This window comes from Chaetura pelagica, unplaced genomic scaffold (assembly GCF_000747805.2).
Source record: "Chaetura pelagica isolate M959 unplaced genomic scaffold, ChaPel_1.0 scaffold344, whole genome shotgun sequence".
NCBI lineage: Eukaryota > Metazoa > Chordata > Aves > Apodiformes > Apodidae > Chaetura > Chaetura pelagica.
Window position 1 is genome coordinate 3,183,876 of NW_009953098.1, and position 27,790 is coordinate 3,211,665.

Below are 27,790 nucleotides of genomic sequence, written 5' to 3' on the forward strand. Positions count from 1 at the left end.
TAAGGAGGTTATCAGCTTCCAGAATGTGTTTTATATTAGTCTATTGCAAAATTTAAAAGGCTGACTTGAAAGCATACTGAAATTGAGTTTTATCAGTATCTGTGAAAGAATGGCATTGTATGGATTTAAAATTCTTTAAAAAATATCCATAAGCCTGCCATAATTATAACTTTTTTCTACACAGGCATTTGTAAAGGATGTTCATGAAGATTCCATAACAGTTGCATTTGAAAACAAGTAAGTGCATTGCTTGTGTTACAATAAGAGTGTCAACCTTGCTCCTGATTAACCTGAAAGTAAGTTAATAATGTAGAGGAGCATCTTTGAAATACTCTAATATGTTTTAGAGTTATGTTTGATATTTACTGTGTGATGACATTTTTGTATAAATGTTTTTTAATTGTTTAATATTTTTAAGTACAAAACTATAGACACCAGAGTTTTGTTGGGAAGCATGCTGTTACTGAATTGACATTATGACAAAGTGTGTTTGAACAAGTAAAGTTTTCTTCATCTGTAGTAGAACTGAAGAAACAGACTTATTTTGAAGACAGTGTCCAAACATGTTATTAAAGGTTTTTTAAGTTGTGCTGGGGAAACACCTGTGCCCCATCCCAGTGTTTCCACAACATTGGATGCTTGTAAAATTCAGCCAGACGGAGTGTTGGACCATCTTGTTTAGATAAAGCTTTTGCCAAGAAAAATTGAACCAAACGATCTTTGAGGTCCCCTCCAACCTGTTGTTCTACGATTCCAATGTTGGGGTTAAAACCTATAACTGTAAATAGAATAAAAACTGCTGCTGGGAGATTTCAAAACAATGCAGGTAGCATCAGGGATTCATTTAAGATACTTAATGGTCACTTAGGTGTGTTTCTTCTCACTGTATATACACTGGATCATGTTACCTTTAATACATATGTACAAAAATATATGTACAAAAGCTCCATGAAATGTAAAGGTGTAAATTAATGGCTTGGAAATGTTTCTCATTTCTATTACAAAGGTAAAAATGTTTAGGCCATTCACTGTATTTTTATTTGTAGCTGGCAACCAGAGAGACAAATACCATTTCATGATGTGAGGTTTCCACCACCTGCAGGCTATAATAAAGATATAAATGAAAGCGATGAAGTAGAGGTAGGTGTGCTCCATTAACAGCACTTGTTTTGAGAAGTGACAGAACTTGAGGTAAAAAAAAGTCAACTAAGCTAGTGGAAGGTTTGCCTCCATGTTATATGCTGTCACCTTTCTTGATTGCAAGTACAACATAAAATGCAATTTTTGAATTCCATGTACTATGACTGCTGTACTAATTTACAAGCATCAGCAGCATTTCTTTGGTTACAGATCAATCTTACCAGAACTGAATTAATCTAGAAATAGATGGTCAGCTGTAGTTCTGCAGCTGTAAGTTAGTAATGTCTGTTACCAAAAATTTAAGCTGCATGAGATCATTTGCCTTATGTGTGTGCATGTGTGTGCATAATATATGAGAATATGTGTACATGTAAATACTCTATATGTACAGAGAGACTGCCTTTAATATAGCTCATATCTTAAAATTATTTTATTAAATAAGTGACTTTTATAATAACTTAAAAATTAAAGTAACTTTTAAGATTTACATTTTGCCTGCATTGTATTTCAGTGTGTTTCTATTTGAAAGATAAGAAAATGGCAAAACTTTGGTGCAGATGTGGCTGATACCATTTATGTACTTAACAAGTGTAGATGTGTCCTCTCCCTTCCACCCACTAGTAGGACCTAATCAGATCTAAACACAACTAGAAATATTGTTGATGAAATATTAACAGATATAAAAGACTGAATTATCTCTCTTCTGACTGTATGCAAGACTGAAGCTAATGCCAGTAGATTGGGTACAATATTATTTATCTGTACAATCTTATCTATGTAGTTTTAGATCTTACCAGTATTTGAAATAGATATTTTAACTGTTACATGCTTGCTATATAATGCTTAGATTAGAGACTTCATATACCAATATATTTTGCTGGATTTTGTTTATATAGTAGAGTTCCTCATCATATTAGCTAGTATCAGCTTTTGTGACCTCTTTTAAAAATGTTGCAGATAGATAATGTGTGTGTTTTGTTTAGGTCTATTCCAGGGCAAATGAAAAAGAACCCTGCTGTTGGTGGTTGGCTAAAGTGAGAATGATAAAGGGTGAGGTAGGAATATGCATATATACATATATATTTATTTAATATTTATTTATCTTGTGTTTTGTTTATTGATGTGCATGCTGTTCTTAGTTTGTCCCTCTTCATTTTCAAAGTTTCTTGATTAGAACTGTTGCAATTACCATCAACCTCAATGAGAAGAGTCGAAATTTGACTTGTGCAGTTGACAAAAGTGCCTTTTGCTTAGTAGTGTAATGCTTACTCTTGTCATAAAATGCGTGGCTTGGATGATTTTATTATTTTTATATCAGTTCTACGTAATAGAATATGCAGCCTGTGATGCTACATACAACGAAATTGTCACAATTGAGCGTTTGAGATCTGTGAACCCCAATAAACCCGCAACGAAAGATACGTTTCATAAAATTAAACTGGCAGTTCCAGAAGACTTAAGGCAAATGTAAGTACAAGCATTTCTTTGTAACTTGTTTCAAAATGTGGGTGACTTTTTGAGCCTGAGAGAATAGGCTTTTTACTGCTTTAAATTAACTTTAAAAGTTCTCGTAAGAATGTAGAAAATGCAAATGTGGACTTGCCCATTCTGGAGAAAAGATGATTTTTGAAATGCAGCTTAGACCTGGAGGAAGAAATACTTTCTTTAAGGTTTGTGTGCAATATATATTTAAGATTTTTATTTTTAGAGCTGTTCAGTGATGTGCACAAATTAATCTGAATCCATTCTTTGTCAACTTTATTGATAATTGTCAAGTGGTCACTCTTTCATTGATATAGAGTATCTGACAATCTATGCAAGTTTGTAGTAACAAAAGAAAACGCTGCCTCATGTTGGAGGGTATAAGGCATTTTGATAATGGCTGTGAAAATAGTTCTGCAATAATCAAACCTCCCATAGTGTGATACAGAAACAGCTTGTTTTCTCCTAGAACACTGCTAGAATTTACATGTCATTTTCATGTAAATATAGCTCTAGAGCTCATATTAATACTGACTCCCCTGTTTTAGCTTCAGATCACTTTCAGCTTTTTTGAGATACATATTACTGCATCGATGTGGAATAAGCTATAAATTCAGGAATTTCTGAAGTTAATGTTGTAGTACACAAGTTCACTAAGTTGTGAGTGGACAGAAGAAGCCTGGAGAAGCAAAGTACAGCATGAGATGAGCATAAGGTCATTAGAATGCTGCAGTGCTTACAGTGAAGTCATGCATTATACTGGTTCATGGTGTGTTTTGGACTTGCTGATTGTAACAATTACAGCTTTTTAATGTAGTTTTGCTTAACTGGTTTGTCAGTTCATAGATGTGCATACAGAAATTTTCTGAAATTTCTAATCCTACTTGTGTGAAAACAGAAAAAATAATCAAATGATAATAGAATAAAATAACACCTGCATTAAAAGGGAGAACTTGGATATATTTATTGACATTTTTATTAATAAATTAATCTTTTTGGCTGTGAACCACAAATGCAGCAGTTATTGCTTTTAACTTTGTAGTGGTTTATTCCTAGGTGTGCCAAAGAATCTGCACATAAGGACTTCAAAAAGGCAGTTGGAGCTTTTTCTGTAACATATGATTCTGAAAACCACCAGCTTATTATTTTGGTAAGCATAAATGTATAACTATATCATTGGCAGTGGTTTGTTTCAGAAGTACATGTGTAAAACATTTTATTCTCTTTTTTATAATTTAGTCTATCAATGATGTAACAACAAAGAGGGCAAACATGCTGATTGATATGCACTTTCGAAGTCTTCGTACCAAGTTATCCCTGATACTGAGAAATGAAGAAGCTAGCAAACAGCTGGAGGTATGTTGTTTGGGTTTCCTGAAGTAACTTGAATTGGAAAAATAATGAAAAAAAAAACAATTAAAATACTAATGCATTTCCTACCTGATAGGGCTTGCATTGGAGTGAAAGTAGTTTTTTACTGAAATTACCTTTGGTGTTAAAAAGAGGTAGATGGACATGTAAGCCAGCAAAGAAGTTTCTGTTTAAAGGGTCTGTACTTGTGAAGACTCATTTTTATCTAAATCTCGTTTTATTCAGGAGCATTTTGTGTTGAGTTACATACAAATATGTCTGTGTGTGTATATATATATATATATAATGTATATATTTCATTGCTTGAAGCATGAAATAAGTTGCCATTGTTACACAAATAGTGCCACATATTCAATAGCTTTGAATTACTGTTTTAAAAATAAATGAGAATGGATATGACAGGGTACTGAGGTAGACTAGAACTGTATCTTGCAAAACAAAAGTGAAAATGCAGGATGGAAGGAGTGGAACTGATGTTGGTAGGATGTACACAGGGATCATTTTGTCTACAGGTAAAATGTTAGGAACTCATCTTACAGCAGATACAACTTCAGATAGTCCTGTGACTTGAGAGTGGGTGTTGACTGGCAAGAAGCTTGACTCATACTTGTCCATGGAAATAATAATAATAAAAAAAAAAAGAGTAGGCTAGGAAATAACAGGATCTTTTCTTACAGTAGAATTAACATTGCATGGTTTTTCTTTCTCCTGTCTCCAAATCAGAAAAAATAGCAGCATTTCTGAAAACTTTTTAGATTCACTGTCAAGAAGTAGAAGTACCACTTGAACTATTGTAATTCAGTTCTACACTGTATACCACTCTGTTACTTTAGAGCCAGCTTTTATCCTACCCACCCCAAAGGTTACATCTGTTTGTTTTTAGCTTGAACTGGTGAAGTAATAGTAGTTCGGGACTCTTGTATCCAGTAGATGTGCTCACTGTTACAAGAGGTTCTCCACTGTTTTTTTAGTCTCTTGATTTCTATATTTCAGAGCTGGAATCCAGGTATGTGTAGGTCTCGATTTTTCTCAAGCCCAGGAGAGGACCAATTCCTTCTCACCTGGTGTTTCTCTTGAGCCCTCCATTATAGCTCTTCAGTAATCCACTCTTCTCTGTTTCCCTCCAGAACTGAGAATTGTGTGGGCAGTTTACCTCTTGAAGTTCAAAGTATTATTTTGGAGGTGGGAACAACAGCCTCTTTAGAGCTAATTCTTTTTACATGCCCCCACAAATGCATGCACCAACAGCTGTTGTAATTTGTTCCTTTCCCAAACTAATCTTGGATTCTATCTGTCATTTTTAAGGCAGAACGTTTTTGCTGCTGTGAAGGACTTGAGAATTTGATTTGGTTCTCACTAGAAAACTATTACTGAACTTGAGTTTCTATCTGAGTAGTACTTAAATGAAGGTTGTGATGTAAACATACATGGTTATAATTTGTGTGACAGATATTAGTTGGAATTTTTCATATTGACATTTGTTTCCTTATCATAAATCTAAAATGGATTTCAATCAAACCTGAAAAGAGGAGCTTCAAATAGTACAAATCATATGCATGATTTCTCTTGAGACACTGACAAACAGACTGTATGTGTCCATCTGCAGAAAAAATATTCAGTGAACACTGTGGGCTTTTACTGCGCTACTGTTAATAGTTCTTTCTATAAAAGCAGCTCTTTCCCGTGTCTTACACTCCGTGAACTTCAAACGTCTGCCACTTTTTTCTTCTAGAAGTTTTACCTTTCCTGCTTTCTGTGCCATAACTGCAAGACCAGCTTCTTTGTTTCTTCGGTTTTTTATCCCATTTGTTGTATCTTGTATGTTCTTTTTTTTATATTAGCTTCTTGACTTTCATGGCTTTACTTCTCAAACATGGCCTTTGGAGCGTAAAGTAAAATAACCAATTATTTTTTGTTTGCATTATTTCCCAGTAGGTGTGGCTTAGTTGTTTTTTTGACATAGTAAAATTCCTAAGTTTACAAATTTGCATTCTAGTTTGTATTCTTTCTAAATGAAGTTCAGTTATGGCTTCTAAGTAGGTGCTAATACATTATTCACATAGCTGTTTTTTAATCATTTATTGGAGGAAAGTAGAATACAGAATTTTCTATGTTAAAATAAAACACATCTTGTAATACATAACTTACAGAAATGTTAATGATATTTTAGTATAAGGAATGTAGCTACAGTTTGTCTGTCTTAGCCAAGGCACCCAGTGATGATATAACTTCATCTTTTTCTCGTCTGGCAGTCTAGAACAGATGCCAACTAGTAAATCAGCATTTGGATTATCCGTTAGAATGTAGATCTGGAAGCATTAAACATGTTTGCTTTCTGAGTTGTCTGTAATCTAGTTAGTGAAGTGTTGGACAGAGCTCTGAGTATATGAAGTATTTAATGGCACTTGAATGCTTATACCACTATCTGCTGGAGCCAATTCTCTCTGACTGTGATTTAGCACAGGATATTTATCAACAGCTTTAAGCAGGACAAGTCAGGTAACTGTAGCAGTTTAGCTGGGGCAGAGCAGGGCTTGCTGTTGGCACTTTGTTGATGTTTCTCAACTTTTGTAGGGTCTCATGTTGCTGAGGTTAAGCAGCCAATTTAAAACATGCTTGTATAGATGTCTTTATAGTAGTTACAGCTTTAACTGTGATGCAGAAAGGTTTGAATTTCTTTTTAAGTGCAGTAGATACCCACAGTTAGTGCTTTCTTCGTAACCTGTCTAGTGATTAAGTTATTGCTGTTTCCTTCTACCTGTTGAAACAGGAGCAGGTTTTTTTTCGCTAGAGATGTGTTCGCTTTACTAACCAACAGAGCTCCAACCCACACCATTCTATGATTCTATTTTACTAACTTACACAAATGCTATCTTACCTAGTAGCACTCGATAGCTGTAGGTACTCTGTGGTAATTCACAACAGAGGGGTGTCAACACAGCTAGAGGCTAGACTTATATTCATATTTAAAAGGCAATATTAAGACTACTGAGCAATATTCAGTGCTCCTGAAGTGAAAAGAAGTGCATTAAAAGGATTGATTAAAATAAAAAATAGGCTAAGTACCTGATTAAAGAATTGGCTGTATATTTATGTTGATTTCTCTCTGGTGTACTAAAAAACAAAGTAAACTAACATTGTCTTGTTCTTCAGAGTTCTAGACAGCTTGCATCTCGATTTCACGAACAGTTTGTTGTACGTGAAGACCTAATGGGTTTGGCCATTGGCACTCATGGTGCTAATATTCAGCAAGCCAGAAAAGTCCCTGGAGTGACTGCCATTGATCTTGATGAAGACACTTGCACATTCCATATTTATGGAGAGGTGAATTCCCTTATTTAACCTTTTATAAAAAAAAACAACAAGCAAATAACAAAACATTCCTTGAGAAAATGGATCTCGTTTCTCTCATACCTCTGTCTATTTTAGGATCAAGATGCAGTGAAAAAAGCAAGAAGTTACCTTGAATTTGCTGAAGATGTCATACAAGTCCCAAGAAATTTAGTAGGTATGTAAATTCTGGACGCTAACTGTGTGATAATCAGGAAAAATGCCTTCTGAGAACGGTTTCTTTTCTTCTAGAAGGGTGGCAGGTTAAAAGTTTGAAGAAGCCATCTTTGTGAAAGGGTTCTAGATGGTACAAAGTGTTGGGGTTTGAGGCTTTTTTGTTTTTCCAGTTCCATTCAAAATTCTTATAGACAAGTTTAGCTTCAGTATAGTGAAAGAAATTATCTCCTGGTTTGCAGTTCAGGGATATCTTGAACTAGAAACAATATTCTAGTCTTTAAATACAAAATAAAATAGCTTTTGGATTGATCCAAGAATTAAATTACTTCCTCCAAAAATGTCCAGAGATTAGTTCAGCTCTACAGCAGATTAATCTGCAGTCTCATAGGTTCCTAGTGTATTTTAAATAGTGTATTTGACTTGTATTTCTCTCTTTCCTGTCATTATACATATGAAATACAGTTTATTTAGAAGCAGTCCTGTAGGATGAGCTGAACACCTAGTTAAGGTACCCAGTGATCAAGAAAATATGTCAAAGACAATCTAATAGATTTGCATTGTCAAACACCCTAAAAAAAGTCCTCATGAATGCTTGCAGCCTTTCTGTAGGCAGGAGATGTGTGTGTGTATCTTTTAATGAGCTTTTCATGTAACAAAGCAACATAAAAATACATAGTTTAATTCAGTAGATAAGAACAGGAAAAATACTATGTGGTATTACATACTTCTAAAAGCAAATACTTTAATAGGATGTCAAGCAGTGTATGAAAGCTGGTGTTGAAAAAGTGTGAAATTCTGCAGTGGGGTTGAGAAATGTGGCATCTCAGCTCGAAAATTATTTTAAATCAGTCATTTTCCGTTTCCTACTCCTTCCTGATTCTGCTGGTGATAAGGAAAAATTATAAGGTGCCCTTTTTTTAACTTGAGGTTTTAATTTCTTTGTTTCTGTTTTCTGTTTAAAATTTTGCATTTATTTCTTTCTTGGCAGTTAATTTCTATGCTGATTCTTGGCCTGGCTTCTTTAGAAAATAAAATTGGCTGAACCATATATTGCATCCAAAATAAGCAATGTTTGATAATTTGCTTATATTTTCTAATAATTTGCCAGAAAATGAAATAATTTGCTTCAAAAAGGCAGAAAGCTGTTTTCCTTTTACTTGGTTGTTGATATGCTGAATTTTTTATCCAAAGAAAATTCAAGTGGTATCTCTGTTAGTATCAGAACAATTAATAAACTAAATTTTTTTGTGAATCTTAAGAGTTTTCCTTTGTTCTCTACCCAAAAGGTAGTTGCAGCAAATGTTAGGGCATTGTTAAGGGGGGAGTTGTTTTTGCTGGTTTTATGTTTTGTTGGTTTTGTTCTTTTATATGCAACCAGCAATGTTTTCTTTTTTGTAAATCATTGAAGCTAGTTTAAACTTATCAAAGCAAAGCCAAATAAGCATGCAAAAAAAATGAATATTTCTGAAATCAAGATGTGTAATTTAAAATAATTTTATATAAAGGTAAGGCATTTCTGATTAAATTTCCTTTGTTCTCTTATAGGAGCTTTGGAAAATAAAGAAACTATACTCACTAGCAAACTTTGATAATAAAGTAGCTCTCTTCCTGAATGCTGCAATGATTGCTTTGGGACATTATCAAAGTTAACACCCCAAGCTTACTTAGTCATTTCAATTTGTGGCTTGTTAACTAAATTTTGGTTATGTAGCATTAAGTAATTTTTTACAAGTTCCTGGTCTGGTACTAAATACTCTTGTTTGATTATAGTAATACTCTCAGATCTGGGGAAAAACTCTAAAGGTAGACTGTTCTGTATGTTCTTTCTGTAGGAAAAGTAATAGGAAAAAATGGAAAACTGATCCAGGAGATAGTCGACAAGTCTGGTGTTGTAAGAGTGAGAATTGAGGCGGAAAATGATAAAAATATTCCCCAAGAGGAGGTATGTTTTCAGTTACTGTGATTTTTCTGTGTTAAGTGGGGATTGCATTCCTACCCAGTGATAAAATAAATTCTTCCATGTACCTTCATAGTGGTAGGACAAAGCTTTGATTAGTGTGTGTTTTTCTGATGGAATCTGCATTTCCCTGTTAATGCTGAGGGGCATTTTTGTATATGAATTCACTTTGTTACGTGGGTTTGAAAAATGCTTTGTGACATTTTTTGGTGATGCACCTTGGAGATTTCATTTATTCCTGTTAGAAGCAGTGACTCTGTTTCCTAGCACTTGCTAAACTGTAAACCAGTATATGTGAAACTGTTTTCGTTCATTAGTTTGCTTCAAGTTTGATCATTTAAGGTTTTACCTGGAGTAAATTTTTATTACTAAGTTATTAGATTGTACTGAAAAGCTTTTGCTGTATGTGTAAGCTGCTCTTCTTTAAAATATTACCTAAATTCATGATAGCGTGTGAATTGTAACCTAAAGAAAAAAAGCAAGCATGAAGAGTGTGAAACTCCAGGTTAGCCCAGGAATGCTGTCAGCCTTGTAAAGGGCCTTGATTAAATCTTGAATGAATTTGAGATGCTTCTATGTGAGGCTGTGTTGAGGGGAAGGGTTGCAGGTTTGCAAGGAAAGCTTCAGGTTTGAAGCTTTAAACATCTCAATGCAAAAAGATTACCTCCAATTTCAAACATGAAATGTACTTAAAGAAAACTGAACTGTCTTTAGTTTACTTGGAAATCTGAATATGTACCAGGTAAGGAGCCTTTGCTACTTTAAATAAGATATGAAATGCTTTTTGGGAACTCTTACGTTCTAGTCTGGGTTGTTATTTTGTCTTCTGTATTATTGCTGTAGAACTATTACTGAAGACAGTATATACCCACAATTCAACTTCTATCTTTCTGTAAATGGTGGTTAAGAAATTAAGTTTTTTGTACTACTTTACTATTTTTACATCTAACCGAAGAGGTAGAGTAGTCAATGTTTGGATTTAAAGGATTCACTGCTATGTCATATTCTGTCTCATCATAAATGTTTGCAGCATAAAATCCTGAACTAGCTCAGTAAGCAAGAGGGTGCTATTACTGCAGCAGGCTAAAACTTTGAATGTTTTTCATGTGTCAGCCAACAGACAAAAAGGTAAAAAGAGCAAGTAGTCAAGGCTACAATTACTATGTCAGGTTTTCTGTGTTTTATTCTGGCTTGGGAAAGCATATTTGTTGATGTTCTTCAATCCAAAAACACAGCTTCTAAATATTGGCTTGAAAACATTTTTACCTGCCAAGCTCTTAATTTATACATCTCTGTTTTACCTGTTAATGACATTGTTAACACTGGCATTGCTTACACTGCTTCCCGTGTTAGTTGTGTCATGCCCAAAGCAACAGAGAAACCTGGTCAGTATCAAATCTTGGCAGAGAAGAGTTTGTTCTTTTCAGCTTATTTGTATTTCACATTTTGAAATATGTGCATTAAAACCCTAAAAAGCAGAGACAAATTGCAGACTTGCCACTTTTGAGTAACATTCTGTGTATGTGTTATTTTTTTTAAGACACAAACATCTCAAATCACTGAACTTCTGCAAAAAAAGTCTCCTCTGGAATGCAGTTCTGTAAAGGGTGTGCGTACGTTGAAAACTGAAGGTGTCTTTAAGAGGCTGTGGTGAGATAGCAAAACAAAATTTTAATGAATTCAGTAGATGTAGCCAAGCACTGGGGCTGCACTGGCATGGGTTTCAGCAGCTGTTGGTAAGACTTTCAGATTGATTTCTGCATTCCACTGTGAAACTTACACTGTTAAGGTGAAGCTGCAGCTGGTAGGAGAGTCAAGAAGTCTAAAGCTAGCTCATAAGGTCTGGTGGGCTGCAGTCACACCTCTGAAATGCTGCGTAGAACTATTTTAGTGTCAGGAGCTTTAGTGTGGAAATTATCCTTATATCTGCTAAAGTTCAGTTGTGTTCAGCACTCGAGAGGGCCTTTTAGGTAGATTTCTTAGCCTGGTTTGGCTGCCTAAGTTAGTCTTCAGGTATTTTTACCTCTAAGTGTCATAATTTCAAGCATTAGAATTTCCAGCTTTACATTTTTCTGGTATTTGTTCAATTGCTTAAAGGAAACTTTGCAGAAGTAATAGACATGTAAGTTAACAATCATTACCTCAAGTACAATATCTGTTTCTTGAGTATTTTTTGTTTGCCTTTTACAAAATGAGAGATCCTCAAGAAAGATCAAGTTTTGATTTATGACTGTTAATTTTATTTACTTTTTTAAAAGATTAAAGGTTTCTTTACTGATGTGTAGCTTAAAAGAACCTGTTGTGAGAGAGTAGATGTGTGACCAGCAAAGGCTGTATTAATTTGGCAGGGAGGAAGCCTGAAGTGTTTTGAACTTCTTTCTTTTTTTTTCTCAGTCAGAAAAAAATGAATGTTGGCATTGTGATGCATATGGTTTACATTTTCTTATTTTAAAGAAATGTTCTTTGCATAAGGAAATTAGTCTGTGATTGAGGCAATGATCATCAAAATTGAAATATGCTGTTGTCTCAGTTTTTCATATATGTTGTTAAAAGTTGAAAACAATTTCTGAGTGATGTATTTGGTTCTCTTCAGTATTTGATGCCTAATCAATAACCATAGGACTACTGTTTCTGTGTTTTAGGGAATGGTACCATTTGTGTTTGTGGGAACCAAGGATAGCATCACTAATGCAACTGTCCTTCTGGATTATCATCTTAATTATTTAAAGGTGAGGAAAAAGATGCCTCTTTACCACTGAAATTTTTCTGTCAAAACTTCAAAACTTCAGATGGTAAAAATAAGGCGGTGATCAAAATCTGTTTGGTCCCCGAAGGCTGTTGAAAAGTTGATGTTCTAATAGGTTTTCAGTCTAAAAAAGCTTCTTGTAAAAGCTGTGTTTTTTAAAAGAATAATTTATCTGAAGGATGGGGTGAAAACCAATTTATCTTCAGTCTGCAAAATACAAAGGAATAAGAAAATAAGTTTAGAACCTATCTCAAAAAACGCAGGCAACTTTATAAAAGGTATATTTTGTCCCTCATGCACCTGCAAAGCAAGCAGCATTCTATGCACAGATCTTGTATACAGTGGGCTTTTTTTTTCTAAAACCCTAAGTTAATTTTCTGTAGCTAATTGACATTTCATACTTGAGGATGCTTTATAGGCAATTCATCTTTGTCTTCCTCTTGGCTCCATAACTTCTTCAGTAGTCTGCATTGCTTGTTGTCTCTTATATAGGGAGCAAAAAATATCCCACATTATTGCTTATAGTTCGTTTTTGCTTATGGTTATTATGGCCAGGTGCCCAGTCTTTGGCAGGGACAGATGCTAACAGTAGGGACTACTTTGAGTTTATTTAATTAAACATAGTCTTGCATCTCTTTTGAAACCTCTAGGTCATTCATAATCTGATACATGTCCAGTCTGCGCAGTAACTATGATGGAATTGTGTAGAATGCTGAAATTTCTCTGCATAGCTAAAAGAAACCTACCAGTTTAGGTATCATAGAATTTAGAAGAAGAAACAACTTTTGTTTCCTTACCTACTCAATAACTATACCTTTTAATCCTGCTTGTAGAGCATTTGGATTATCTGTTTTGGAGCAGCAATACAGAAGCTTTTCTGTTATCAGGTAGTAGAGGCATAGAAGGATCAGATGAAAGCTAGTACTTGAATCGAGCTCCTTTCTTGCATGTTTACAATGTTTCAGAAGATATTTGTGGTTTAACTTATTTGGCTGCCATGGTACTTGCACATGAGTCAGTACTTTAACAGGTACTGACACATGAGTGGAAAGTGCTTACTATCCCAGCAGCTTTTTTAGATTCTTTAGTTCATTTTCTATTAGGGTAACTTTATCTTAGTACTGTGCTTCTAACCTTCCTGAATTGGTTCATCAGTCTTTTTAACAACGAGAGGATAGATTCTTATCTTGGAGGTTTTGATCTTGGGCTTCTCACCCAGTTTAACATACAGAAACACACACAAAACATCATCTTGGTGACCTGTTGCCTTGTTCAGTTTCAGGAAAATGTCTTCCAGTTCACTAACAAGAAATGGAACTGACTTATTCCTTTAAGATTTCCTGTGTTTCTTTGTCTCCAGGCAAAGTTTATTAAGGAAACTTTTTGTAAAAGATAGACAATAGGGCATCAACATGAAATTTACTATATCAACTCAAAGTAGTGAATTTTTCTATAAAAGAAGAAAGCAGACTTTGCTGGAGTGACTGTTCTATAGTGAAGTTAAAGGATTCTGAGAGGAAGAAAAGAGACTGATACCTGGATCACAGCCCCAGACTTCAGGAGAATGGACTTAGGCCTGTTCAAAGGTCTGCTTGGAAGAACAAGTCTGCATGGATGAACAAGTTGCCTCTGACAAAATGCAAATATAAAAAGGAAGCATATGAGGGGTGAAAATAAGGACAAGTGACCCAGGAAGACTATAAAGACAATCTGAGTGAGGGATGAATGTGGGACAGCCAAAGTCCATCTGGGGCTGAGCATGGCAAGGGATGTGAAGGGCAACAAGGAAGGCTTCCATAGGTATATCAGCAGCAAAGAGAATGCTCCAGAAAACGCAGGCCTGCTGCTGAGTGGAGTATAGGGAACTTTATCACAAAGGAAAAAGATGAGGTACTGAATGTCCTCTTCACTTCCGTTTTTCATTTATACAATTTGCCTGAGGAACACCAGGCCTCTGAAACCAGTGGGAGAATCTGGAGCAATGAAGACTTACCCATCCTAAAGGAAGATTACGTTAGGGAACATCCAGGGTTAAAAAAGGAAGACATAAGTCAGTGGGATCTGATGGGATGCATCCTGCAGTGACGAGGGAACTTGTCCAAGTCCTGGCTGAACTAGGTGACCTCCAGAGGTCCCTTCCAATATCATAACTGAAATTTCCATAAATAGCTTTCTCCCGACTTGAAAGAAAAAGTGGTTGCCAGTTTTTGATGGTAGATAGGCAACATCTGAGGCTGACAAAAGTACTGAATATGTGTCACTGTATATAATTATTGTTTGTATTTATCTCATTAGTTGTGTGTAGTAAAAATTCTATTTACTGGCTGTCTTTCTGTGCCTGAGTTACAGCAGTTTGCTCTCTGTGCTTTTGTGCTTCCTCACTTCCTTGGTATTATTCATTATAATTAAGTAGAATTTAACAGCAGTGTGACCTCTAGCCTTTTGTATGGAAGAATACTATGATATCATGATTATTTAGTAACTTTGATATTTTTATGTGCAACAGTCTATGAAGCTTGTGTTGGATACTCAAAAAGTTTCAATTATGCCATTGTTGGAATGCTGTAGATATATAGGGTTATATTACTGTGTTTAGAAGTAAAGGAATAATAATAATTACTCTGTTTAAAGAATGTTTAACTTCTTTGAGGATAAAGTTCTCATAAATTTAATATTGAAGTGTAGTTAATTGTATAATCTGAAAACAGTTGATCTGAGTGCTTTTTCTTTACATCTGTTTTAAATAAACTTTCCATCTGTGCAACAGGGAGAATTGTATTGGTGACAAACAGTTTTGAGCATTTGAAAGGTTGTTTTTTTTTTGGTAAACAAATTATCTCAAAGTTGAGTTACTATTTTAAGTATTAAATAGATTACTAGTTGCAGTACTGAAGTGCTTTTTCAGAGAACTATATGTCTGCACGTTCAGATGATTAAATATTGGTTATGTATGACTGGTTATGCTTGTGTTTGTGTAGGAAGTGGACCAGCTGCGTTTGGAAAGATTGCAGATTGATGAGCAGCTCCGACAAATTGGAGCTACTTCTAGGCCACCACCAAATCGCACAGATAAGGAAAAAGGGTACATGACTGATGATGGGCCAGGACTTGGGCGCGGCAGTCGACCTTACAGAAACAGAGGGCATAGCAGGCGTGGTCCAGGCTATGCTTCAGGTGGGTAACCAGAATTACACTTACAGTTTTAGGAGTGGCCTTTTGGTCTTTTGATTTCATGTAAAAGACTTTACTTGCAAACTGTTAAAATAGAAATTCAGTTAACCTTAAGTATTAATTTTTGAAGATTAAATAGAGGTTTATGCTGTAGAAAATATTCTGAAGTAAAATAGTGTGCTTGTATGTAATCTAAACTTATTTCCATGCAGTTCCTGTCTCAGAATGCTTATGTCTTCTACATTATGAACACTTTAGGGCAAGGATTGTTGTTTTTTTCTGTATTTCGAATATTTCCTTGTGATGAAGCCTGTTTTCGTTTGAGCCTGCAAGAGGTTATCTTAGTATGAATATAGTTATAAGTAAAAATACTATATTGCTCAATCTGCAGAAAAGCTGTTTTCTCAAATTAGACTTTTTATGTTTTTGCTAGAAGAACATAGTCACCAAAATCTAGTGTTCCTCTTTAAAACCTTGTATAGTTCATTAAGGAATAGTTTTCGGGATTGTGCTTCTTGAGAACAATCACTTCCTTATGGATAATGTAGGTCAGCTGCTGTTTGTCCTGGCTGAAAGGTCTGTAGTATGAGCTTGAAAAGACAGTCTTCATAAAACAGAATTAATGTTTTTGTGCTGAAGCCCTTATACTATTTTTAGAAGATACCACCTGTATAGTAATGGAGTTAAAAGGGAGAAATACTGGGGAAAAAAAAAAGTGAAGGTGATCTGCTAACTGGAACTATTGTAATGGCCAACTATTTTGGATTTTAAAAAAATTGCTAGTATTCTAGCGTGGTTCTCTGCTTTTGTAGTGTGAGTTACAGGCTGTTTTGTGGTGCAGTTTTTTTCTTTTCATAGAGGAGTTGTGGTAATGAGGGGAGACAGGACAATTCATATTCAGAACTTCCAGTTTTAGAAATATGAAATATGTCTATAAGACTTCTTACATTTTACTAGACTTAATACATTTGCATAGTAGATGCAATAATATATTAATAAGCTGATAACACCAAGTAACATAAATATGTGGTATACTTAATTATTCAACCTGAAACACTAACTTTTATTTATATCTGGCTTGACTTTTTGAAGTAGTAATGTATAAAGTACACATTCCTGCATTATGTATGCTATAGAGGTTGGGAGGCAAAAAATTCCAGAACTGTTTATTAAAACACAAAAATGAAGAAAAATACTTAATATTTAGGGGGTTTTATTTTATGGTGTTTTCACGCTAAGCTACACTGGTGTGTTTGGATTTTTTTGTATCCTCTTGATAGGCACTAATTCTGAAGCATCAAATGCTTCTGAAACAGAATCTGATCACAGAGATGAACTTAGCGATTGGTCAGCAGCCCCAGCAGAAGAGGAGCGAGAAAACTACCTTCGCAGAGGAGATGGGCGAAGACGCGGAGGGGGTGGCAGAGGGCAAGGAGGGAGGGGTCGCGGAGGATTCAAAGGTAAATTTAGCCTTAATTTGGAAAAAGAGGTTAGTATTGGAATCCTTAAGCAGACTCATTTCTGTCAGCCTCTTGTTTAGTCATCTGTTCCAGCCTCCTCGTCACCTCGTGGCCCTGTCCTGAATTTTCTCTATTTTGTCAGTCTCTTAAATTAAATATTTTGTTTCAGGTGTGTTGAATGTTGAGTAGCAGAGAATAATTTCTTCTTTTGACCTGTTGGCCACACTCCTACTAACACAACCCATTATTCAGTCAGCTGTCATTGTTATGAGAGCATGCTCATGTCTTATTCAAGTTGTCTGACAGGACATCTCCTTCTGTGTGGAGCTGCTTCATACACAGTCCACAGTGTGTGGACTACTGCATGGGTTTATCCTGTTGAAGCTGTGGGAGTTGAGATTAATCTGTAAAGCTAATGAGTTTTCTGTCAACCCATTCCTTCAGCACGTTGACGTCCTTGTGATTAGCAGGTCTGACCCCCCCAATGTCTCAAACCACTTCCCACAGTTAGGTGTCATCTGCAGATTTGCTGAGCAGGCATTGCATCCCACTGTCTCTCCTTACAAATAAAGTACCCCTTCTTGATACAAATAAATTAGGATAGCATTCTCAATCTTAACTGAAGTTTGTGGGCAGTGCCATTATACATGGAGGTCAAGGAATGAAGTTCATGTTTGTCAATGGATACAGATAAATGGTGTAGTATCTCTCTTATTCAAGTGTCTACCTTCCCATCTTCTTGTATTTGATTTTCATATAACAGGATTATATAAGATTATAATTTGTTTTCAGTGGAAAGGACCAGGCAGAAGTAAGATGGGAGAACTTTAACTTATATTTTGTAATGTGATATTTTTTAGTACTTCTTGATGTTTTTGTTTGCAATTCTTCCTGTTTCTTGAAATGTTTTTTTCAAAATATAGATATTGCTTAATAAGATTTTTTGAAAAAAAGGTGATGTGGAATTTAGAAAGCTCATAAGCCATTAGAAGAAATGGGACCTTACTAAATTGACTGTTTACTTCTCTCCTATGGTTAATAATTTTGAGAGGTGTTTTTCCTTAGTCAGTAGAGAGTCTCTTGTCAATTGTGGTGGTTTTTAAACACTAGTTTTATATTTGAATAACACCTGAGAATGTTTTCTTTAGTATTCTTGGCCAAGAGTTCAAGTTGTTATATGTTAGTAAGAAGATATGTTTAATGTTCTTTAGCATGAACATTTTGAAGTAATTCCCTATTATGCTTGCATAAATTTTAAGTTTGTATGTTCTGGTTGGACAACTTCATTGATTAATTCTCCTTACAGGAAACGACGAACAGTCACGAACAGAAAACCGTCAGCGTAACTCAAGAGACGCGAAAGGAAGAACAGCAGATGGATCTCTTGAGGTAATTTTTCTCTTATTTAAAAGTCTGCAGTGTTTAAAATTGCATAAGCATCATATACTGACATCAGAGTCTTCAAAGCCACAGGCAACACAGTAGCCTTACAGTTCTTTATTCCCTAATTCCCTCATCAGATCTGCAAGATTTCCATGTCATTTTTTAACACGCACAGGTCTGTCGATAGATCAAGTTGCTTAAAGATGCAACTTGCGTAACGTTAGCTGAGCTATCCCCTTGGTTAGGACTATGACCGTGAGTCCCAAGGATTTACTAACCAGCTTGATTTTAGTCTTTGTTCTTATGAGCTATTTGTCTTCAGCTTTTCATTCTTCCTACGTTATGTATAGTTGTCTATCACTATATACCTGAGGGAGGAGAATCCTTAACAGTTTGTGTAAGGAGTGTTGTAGCCAGACTCTTCAGAGTAAGAAAGATTAAACTTCAGAAACTTCCTCCACTCATAAATGAAACATTTGCAATTGAAGGCTCTGCAATCTAGAAAGTAAGTTAAAACTGCATATCAAAAAACTATACAAGTCATATTGAAATACTTTATATCATTAAATATTTTCGTAAAGATATTTCTGCAATTTTTTTCAACTATATTTTGCTGTATAAAGTTACTCAGGCTGATATGTATGTTTGTGAAGTTTCACCACATAGAAACTGTTCTTGCTTCAAATGGTAACATGCAAGCCTTCTACCATCTCTTAACACATAGGATGAGTTATGTTAGGAGGAAGAACTAATGAGCAGCTGCAAGTTGCTGCCTTCTGCATGTTGGTACCAGGTGTCATGGTTCCCTTGGGAGACTTGAGATGACTTTTGATTTGGTTTTAGAAAGACTGTTTAAGAAAGGAGAGGAGAAAATATGGATCAAGAGGCCAAACAATTTTCCAAGTGGGAGTGCTGTACTCGAAGGTGTAGTACCTGAATACACATCTGAAATGCAAACAATCAACATGCCAAAAAAATTTTATGGCCACACAACTTGTATAGTTAATTAGTAACTAATTTAGAAAGTTTGAAGTAGACAGTGGAGAGTTGTGGTGCTGAAAAATAAATCAAGGAGAGAAACCAGTAAGTCATTATTTTTTTTCTCTTGCTTTGAGATTTAGATGGGAGTCAAGAGGAAAATAAGTATTTGCGTATCATTGGAACCCAGCTGATCAACTTGGAAAGATTTTGTAATATTTTAAGGCTTACCCCTTTTACAAGCATAAAAATTATGCTTTCAGAATATATTTTTCAAATTTTTATGACCACTTAAAAAAGCTGCAGAATCTTTTTGGATTAAATTAAAGTTTTTCCAATTTGAAAGATGGCCAAGTAGATTTTTTTGAGTGCTAATGTAATTTCATAGCAGCTTTACTACATTATTTTTTTTTAAGTTTGTGTACAACAAGCAGAAAATTGAATTATTGCAAGTGGAATGATGTTTTGAAGTTCCATTTGCTATTAGTTCTTTTACTTTCTCTTGCACAAACACTGGAAAATAATTTTTTAGCTTCCAAGTCTAGGTGGATGGGAGTTTGTTTTGTTTTTTCCTTTTTTTTAGGATACAAATGTGACATTTTTTAACAGGAAAGATTTCACACACTCCATTTCAGCTGGATGCATATAATGAAGCCATAAGGGCGTGGTACTGTTTGTGGCTTCTGACTATTTAATAAATAGTGCCCCTCCCGGGCGGCTCAGATAGGAAATGCCTAAGGGGTAGATACAAGGAAGAGAATGCTTTATATAACTCTGACTTGTTCCAGATCAGAATTGACTGCAATAATGAAAGAAGTGTCCACACTAAAACATTACAGAATACCTCCCATGAAGGTAGTCGGCTGCGCACGGGTAAGGAACGTAACCAGAAGAAAGAGAAGACGGACAGCGCAGACGGGCAGCAGCCGCTGGTGAACGGAGTACCCTAAACTGCATAATTCTGAAGTCATATTTCCTATACTGTTTCAGTAATTCCTATTCCATGTTAGAGAAACTTGTTAGGCCAAAGACAAATAGTAGGCAAGACGGCGCAGGGCATGAAATGAACATATGTTCTCTGTTAGCCTTTTTTAACATCAACAGTATGCAGTTGTTTTCAGACTAAGAAGTTATTCAAATATTTGCATAAAAATACCTGGATTTCCGAAAGTCGCTTTCAAGTACATATTGCAGTTCAAACAATGAAAGATTCTTTTTGTTTGTTTTAAAAATACTGAGCTGTGCATTGGTAAATTTTCTGTTCAGTTGTACCATTTTAACACATCGGGTCAAATTCACTGCTCAATTTCAATTTTCAGAATAAATAGTGTTTGCAGTAATCAAATTGGCTTCTGTTTTCAATCTAACTTACAAGTTCTTCATGAAATGCTATGTCGTTTTATGTCCTGTGTCAGTTCACATTCTGGTCCACCTTTTTCAATATTTTAGTGGACCCTGGAATATGTGTGATGTAACAATTGTCATTTTCATTAGCAAAAAAGTTGTATGATCTGTGCCTTTTTTATATCTTGGCAGGTAGGAATATTATATTTGGATGCAGAAATCAGGGAAGATGAGTTGGTAACACTAAATGTAAAATATATGTAGCAATCCTTGTCAGGCGTTAGTACTTTATAGACAAGTGCATGCTTTCCATAATTTTTTCCTTACATAAACATTGGGTTAGGCAGTTATAAGAATAGGAAATTTATTTTGCACTGAAGATTTGGCAAATAGTGTTATTGAAAAGGGGGTGTAATTTTTTCTTTGTAGGCCGTACAGTAAGCTTTTTTTTTAAAAAAAAAAAATAAAATAAAAAACGTTTCCATTGTGGAAAACTAAAAAAGTCATTGTTACTGAGGGAACAAGTGTAACGTGTTCACAAGCTAGTAATGTGTGCCTGCTGTTTGGCCAGATGACCAGTTCAAAGCGCTGATGTTTTTCATCCTCCCAGACTTTTTTGAATTCCTTATTTTATTCAGGGGCTGTCTCAGGAGAGGTGGGAAGAAAATCACCATCTGTAATGCCCTGGAAAGTACAGATGGAGTAGTTGGAGATACTGGAGGTAGAACAAAAATTCATCATATTTTGAGGTGCAAGGCCTGAATTACCAGCCAATTTGAAGGTGTCACAGAATTTGATCCAAAGGTACAGTCATATACCAGGAAAGGGTGGGAAGTGGTGGGAGGAGCTGTGATTTCTTTAATTTCTGATCACACATTAAACTTATTGGATAAAACTGTATAAGGACGTTAATTTTAATCCATTTTTATTCGTATTACTCCAGAAGGAGAGCCACTGTATATGTACAGAATTGTACAAACTTGACCTTGCCTCTGATGTATTTTGTGAGTTTTGTTTCTTTGCTTTTTTCATTCTCACTTTCCTTTGTATACAGGTGAGCATCCTAATAATGGCAACAAACTGCACATGAATTAACAAATATAAAAATGTCTTAAAAAGTATTGCCAAACATTAATGTTGATTTCTAGTTATTTATTTTGGGAATGTATAGTATTTGAAAACAGAAATTGGTACCTTGCACACATCATCTGTAAGCTGTTTGGTTTAAAATACTGTAGATAATTAACCAAGGTAGACTGACCTTGTAATGTAACTGCTCTTGGGCAATATTCTCTGTACATATTAGCTACAACAGATTGGATTTTATGTTGACATTTGTTTGGTTATAGTGCAATATATTTTGTATGCAAGCAGTTTCAATAAAGTTTGATCTTCCTCTGCTAACTGATGTTGATGCAATCCTTATAAATGATTGCTTTTAAAAATCTCAACTTACAGAAATTAGAAATTATTTCTTTGTTTAGGCTTTAACTGTAGCCATTGTTGATTTATACATTTTAGAAGACTTATAAAATACTACCAGTTTTCAAAAATATGGCACACAATGCTCAAGAAAACATGTCTCATGGAATGGCACAGTACCTGTTGAGCTGTCACACTACATGTACTATATTTCTTCACATCCAGTGGTTGAGTTCACTAAGGTGCTAACTAGATTAAATGTGAAATTACTAAACTACAGTCTAATTAACTGCATTCCATTTTCAAGTGCATTTTGGGGTTATGACCTTTTTCAGTATTTGTGTGCTTAACATGTATCCCTTTCAATTCAAATTCCGGTGTTTTAAAATGTTATTTCAGCAAATTAAACTGTGAATCTAATTGTACAATTTTATTTTGCAAAGTCCTGTTGTTACAAAACTTGAAAGTGCAACAAATGTCTGCGTGAGTTCAGGTCCGTCCTATTGGTAACTTATAAAGTATGGTCTCATGAATTAAAATTATTTTTAAAATAAAGATCTTTAAAAAGAGCGAGAGGTATTTGTGAATGATGCCAAGGCCTAAATTCAATAGGGCTAAGCTCAAAGCCTATAAATTAACAAATGCTTATGGAAATAGAAGGCTTGTGTTTCCTTTCTTTACTAAACGCATTTTTGGTATTGGTGGTGGGAAGTTGAGATTTTCAGAGTTGGTATAAAACCTTATCAAAGAAAAAATATTTTTGTAAGGTTTTTTGAAACAGATAAAAATCTCTATGAGCATTCATGAGTTAAAGAAGCACATAGGTTTTGTTTCTTCAATACAAAAGTTATTTAAATTACTTATAGATAGCTTTTTTTAGCCTTTTGTCTTTTATGTCAATTATTGTGTGCTGTGCTTTTTACAACAGTGCAGAAACAAAATTAAGTGCTGTGATACTGAGTGTAGACTTTGTTCTTCATAGGATCACTACTGTGAAAGATAACTTGTTTTCCTGAACTGCAGTAGGTTTCTCTGCAAAACCTTCAGTATTAAAAGATAATTGATTAATTAGCTTCCCATGAGAGTTCCTCAGTCATTTCAGGAACCCTACTATGTGGTTCTGGTAAGTGGCATTTTGTAGTAATCTGCAAGAGGAAATGTGGGTCTTGATTTTTTTTCGTCTTATGTATTGTTAGAGGTTCTGTTTCCAGAAACAGTAAAACTTGTAGTGGAATACCTATATTGAGGGGTGAGGGAAGATGTTAATACTGGTTCTGGTGGCTGCTTCAAAGGATTGTTTCAAAAAGTGATAAGGTTTAGCTTGATGTAGTTTCTGCAGTAGTGTGTAATGAGCTTGTTTATCATCCACTTGAACTTAACAGTATTTAGGTTTTCATCCTAAAAGATGCTGGCCAAAGAGTATTTTCCAGACATGGTCACATCCATGAAAATCAAGGTGACTCCAAGAACTTTTAATACCTTGTCCAAGACCATAAGCTTTATATGTTATGAAAAGTGAAGTTAGTTCTTCTGAGTTATGTGTTCTGAATTGATTCCTGTTGGAGCTGCCAAGGTTTTTCTTGCCAGAATTTCACTAGGCTTGAATGCAGTGTAGCTTTCATGTCACATTGTGATGTTGTTTCCACCATTGAAAGAGTTAGATTGAATACAACAGCTCTTTACTCTTCAGCAGTACAAGGCTTTCTCAGCAGCCTATGGACACTGTGCCTGCATCAGGGTTGCATCTTTTTTTCTACTAACAATTTTTTTTAGATGTATCCCATATCTGTTACTCCTGCTTTCATGGTTATGAAGATGATCCATCTTGAGCAATTTGTTTTGGAGAGAAATGCTACTAAACCATGAGTATGAATTAGTTGCTGCTATTACTTTTTACCATTGATTAAAAATTACAGTAGGCTTCAAAGCAATTTTTGTGTGCTTCAAATACTGAATGGAAGTGGATAAAAAAAATAGCAGCAATCATAAATTATTGTTTTGTGTGTCTGCTGAGGGGTCAGCAGGACAAGACTTAAATTTTTTACACTGAGTATAAGAAATGGATTTCCAATACAAGTATTATAACAAAGCAAAAAAAAAACAACCCTAAAAAAACAACCCATGGATGTAATCTGTATAAATGACTAGGAAGCTGACTGCAGAAATGGCATAACAAGGAATTTTTGGGGTGGTTTGGAATATTGGGTTTGCATATTTAGCTAGTGGACTCAGGTTGAGCCTTCAACATAGACTACAGTTACAACAAGGAAAGTCAATAGTCTTAAAATTAATTAAATGAAAATCAAGGGGTCAACATAAAATGGGGCATTTTTTCAGATTCTTAGCCATCTGAAAGTCCCATATTTAAGCATTAGAAATGCATCACAAGTTATGCAGTTATGCAGTAAGAGAAATCAACGTGGAAAATCTTAATTGCTCATGAAATCGTATGCTTCAGAAAATAAGGAAAGTTTGTTCTGTATTAGACATATCTTATGTATTTCCTCATTGGTACTATTGAGACTGTCTAGTCTATGTGCAGAATGAAACAAGGAAATACAGGGTACTGGATATTGTTGCTTATATTATTAGCAAGCTAATTCTGCATACAAATTAATGTCACCCTTTAAACTCATTACTCAAACGAAATTAAACAACTCAGAAATTTGCATGTGAATATGTAACTTTTCAAGACCACTTACCTGTTCAGATGACTGTTGTAGCATATGTTTTTTAAAACATAACAAAATGGTTTATGCAGCTCAGTTGTTTGAAGAACTGCTGATTCACAGGCATCTGTGTTTAGGTTTCTGTATTTTTTAAAACACTGTTCCTAGTGTATTCAAAGAGCCTTTCCTTAATAAAAGGAATGGAAATGTCAAAGATTTGTGTCAAACTGTGGGTTTACTTCAGTATGCAGATACTTGGTGAACTTGTGGGATGATCCTGTTACCTAATTAATTCACATTTAATGAATTATTGGGTAGCTTAAGCACTCTGACCAGACTTTGTTTTTAGAGGAGTGTATTTTGATGTTCTGAGGTACCTGGTCTGTATGATTGTTTTGTATTTGTGTTACTGAAGTGTGGTTGGTAATAGCATAAATTTGGGGTTTACTTGGTGAATTAGAAGACTAAGAGGCTTTGTAACAGTTGGAGGTTAATTTTTTTCAAACACTGCTGCTTTTTCTGGCTCTTCTGTTAATGCATTTATTCCATTTGTACAGTTCATTCAGAATTGCATCCTAGTAACAGGGAGCCCATTGTGACGAGCTGTGATTCCACATGGAATACAAGTGTGTGATTGCTGGTCTCGGGATGGCTGTGGTCTTCCCATTTCAACAGAAGTGGAGAAGGCAGTAAAAGAAGTACGTAATGGGGAAAACTGGAATTGTCTCTTGCTTCCCTTGCTTTCCTTCTCCCAGGAAGTGTTCTCCTCTTCCTGATTTGTCCTGGATGGCATTAGTTTTTAATGGGTAGCATGGAAAACATTATTCTTGTCCTTTTCAGAAATAATTTCACATTTAACTGTCAAAGCAAAGTTTCTCTATGGGACAGAATTACTCTACAGAACAGGTACATTCTAATAGTAGGAAAGCTTTCCTCATTTAGCAGCAGGAGTGCAGAGAGAACAGACACTTCAAAGGCCAATACTTGTGTAAAATACAATCTTTCTTTCCCTGTATAGCTCTTCAGAAAGTGGGGCTCTCCTCACCAATGCCAACAAAATAATCTCCAGGTTTAAGCTGTTTTAACAACTAAATATATGTGGTAATAATTGAAAAAGATCTTTCTAGGATAACAGGAGTAGCAGACAAAGTGAAACAGCGTTTGGCAAAGCAGTCTTCAGAGGTTGGCTGAAGGTAAAAAAGCTAGCTTAAACCTGCTGTTAAACTGCTATGAATTACTTGGGGTTTTCTAAAAGTATTTTTATCCATAATAGCATTTTGAATTGCCTTTTTAAATGTTCTTATCCAAAGCATCTCATACACTCTGATTTTGAAAAGACTGGGAAATTCAACAACCTAACCTAGAATCCAGTTGTAATGTTCCAACAATTTTTAGTTCTTCAGTCTTAATTCTGTTTGTTAAATCTGGATTGAATTTTTCAGCTAAAAGTGATCTTTTCAAGGTGTCAGGTGCCCAGTTCTGGGACACTACAGAGAGATCATTTTTTGGCTAGTCTCTGTTAATAAGATGTCTCCTTTTAAGCTCTCTAAATTAGTAATTTTTTCAGAAGTTCTTACTGCAAAAACGTCTTCTGCTACTCATTGCAAAAAAAAAAAAACACTGATCTGCTGCATGTTTGTTCTTTACCATAAAAATGAAGTTAAGATCAATAATTTCTTTACACGTAACCACATACCTATTGTTACTGTTGGTTTTATTGCAGTAATGCTAATTTGCACCTGCCTAGCATGGAACTGTGTGGTACTGATACTGCTTACTGATCTGCTGCATGTTTGTTCTTTACCATAAAAATGAAGTTAAGATCAATAATTTCTTTACACGTAACCACATACCTATTGTTACTGTTGGTTTTATTGCAGTAATGCTAATTTGCACCTGCCTAGCATGGAACTGTGTGGTACTGATACTGCTTTGTAGCATCAATTCAAGTAAGTATTGCAAGGAGAAAAACATTTTCATAGAAATAGCAAGTACTTTTACTAGCAAGGAGTTTAGAATTTGATGGCTTGGTAATGATTGAAAAATATTAAATGACTGAAAAATATTGCAAGCAGATAATTAGTCCAGATGAGATTCACCAGTCCTGACACTTAAATATAGCAAGATACGCATTTGTTCCCCCAGCTATAGTTGCCATTTCTCTCCTTGTGTATCTATATGAGGAACACATACTCATTTAATCCCTGGCAGTGTATCTTCCTTTTGCTTTACCTTTTCTTATACATTCTTTTTTTCTCCAGTTAGACTTTTTTTCCCCAGCATACAGTTATAGGTGTTCTTATAACCTGTTGACTTTTGATGTATTTGCTTACTACAGCAGGTGGCTTAAAATAGTTATCAAAGATTTTTGGCTGGTAACTTGCAGTCACACCAGAAGTTAAATTTCATCATCTGACTTGTGTGTAAAGGGTGAGCCCCACATATTAAGTTTGCATTTGATCCTTTATGTGTTAGGAAACCAGAGTTCGGAAATTACCTTTTCAAATCTTGGTAAAAGGCTGTTGGTTGCTGCGATTGTCATTTTCAACTTTTTCTATGATACCTAGATGGGAAGGTTGTTCTGTCTTAAAAAATAAAGGCAAAGATTTTTCCAGGATATGTATGTGTGTGAGCTCTAACATAGATATTGATGTGATCTTTAAGTATGTGATGCAGCTTATTTTGCTTGGCGGTGCCCATTCAACTTCTGTATATGGCTTGTGTCTCTTTAAACTCATGTAAGAGAGTGATGTGTAGGACAACCATCATCATGTTTTCAGATACTCATCTCATGAACTTCCTATGAAATCATTACAAAAATCTTTGAATTTTTCTGTTCTTCTCTCTTGAGTACTGGCAGGGAGGGGGACTGTGATATAACTGTTAGTGTGAACTTCACTGGTCACATTTCTGTTATACATTAGTTTCAGGTTCTCCCTCTTCACGTATGTTCAATTTTGTCTACTCATAACATTCCTTTTTTCCAAGCGAGTTTTATATGGCACAGAAAAGGCACAATGTCCCCAGGACACGTAGAGAATTTATGCTCCTGATGCTGCTAGCCGAAGACTAGCTTTCCATCCAAGAGACAGAAGTTTATCCATATCATAGTTTTTTGTTAGGTCATGATCTCACTTTTTCACAAGGTTCTATAAAACTG

At 35.1% G+C, this 27,790-nt stretch overlaps 1 protein-coding gene across 2 annotated transcripts; it reads left to right on the forward strand.

Annotated features, from left to right (window-relative positions):
• Positions 1-180: 180 nt before the first annotated feature.
• Positions 181-22,708, forward strand: FMR1 (fragile X mental retardation 1). 2 transcript variants are annotated; one of them, XM_009997096.1, is made up of 14 exons: positions 181-237; positions 1,047-1,140; positions 2,124-2,195; positions 2,459-2,607; positions 3,679-3,772; positions 3,862-3,978; positions 7,147-7,317; positions 7,423-7,501; positions 9,333-9,442; positions 12,100-12,186; positions 15,182-15,377; positions 16,655-16,834; positions 18,141-18,223; positions 20,035-22,708. In XM_009997096.1, the coding sequence occupies exons 3-14, from the start codon at positions 2,181-2,183 to the stop codon at positions 20,143-20,145; spliced, it is 1,392 nt and encodes a 463-aa protein (XP_009995398.1). In that variant the 5' UTR covers positions 181-237; positions 1,047-1,140; positions 2,124-2,180; the 3' UTR covers positions 20,146-22,708. The 2 variants fall into 2 exon arrangements, with proteins under 2 accessions (XP_009995398.1, XP_009995397.1); XM_009997095.1 differs by having other exon boundaries at positions 19,984-22,236.
• The last annotated feature ends 5,082 nt before the right edge of the window (positions 22,709-27,790 follow it).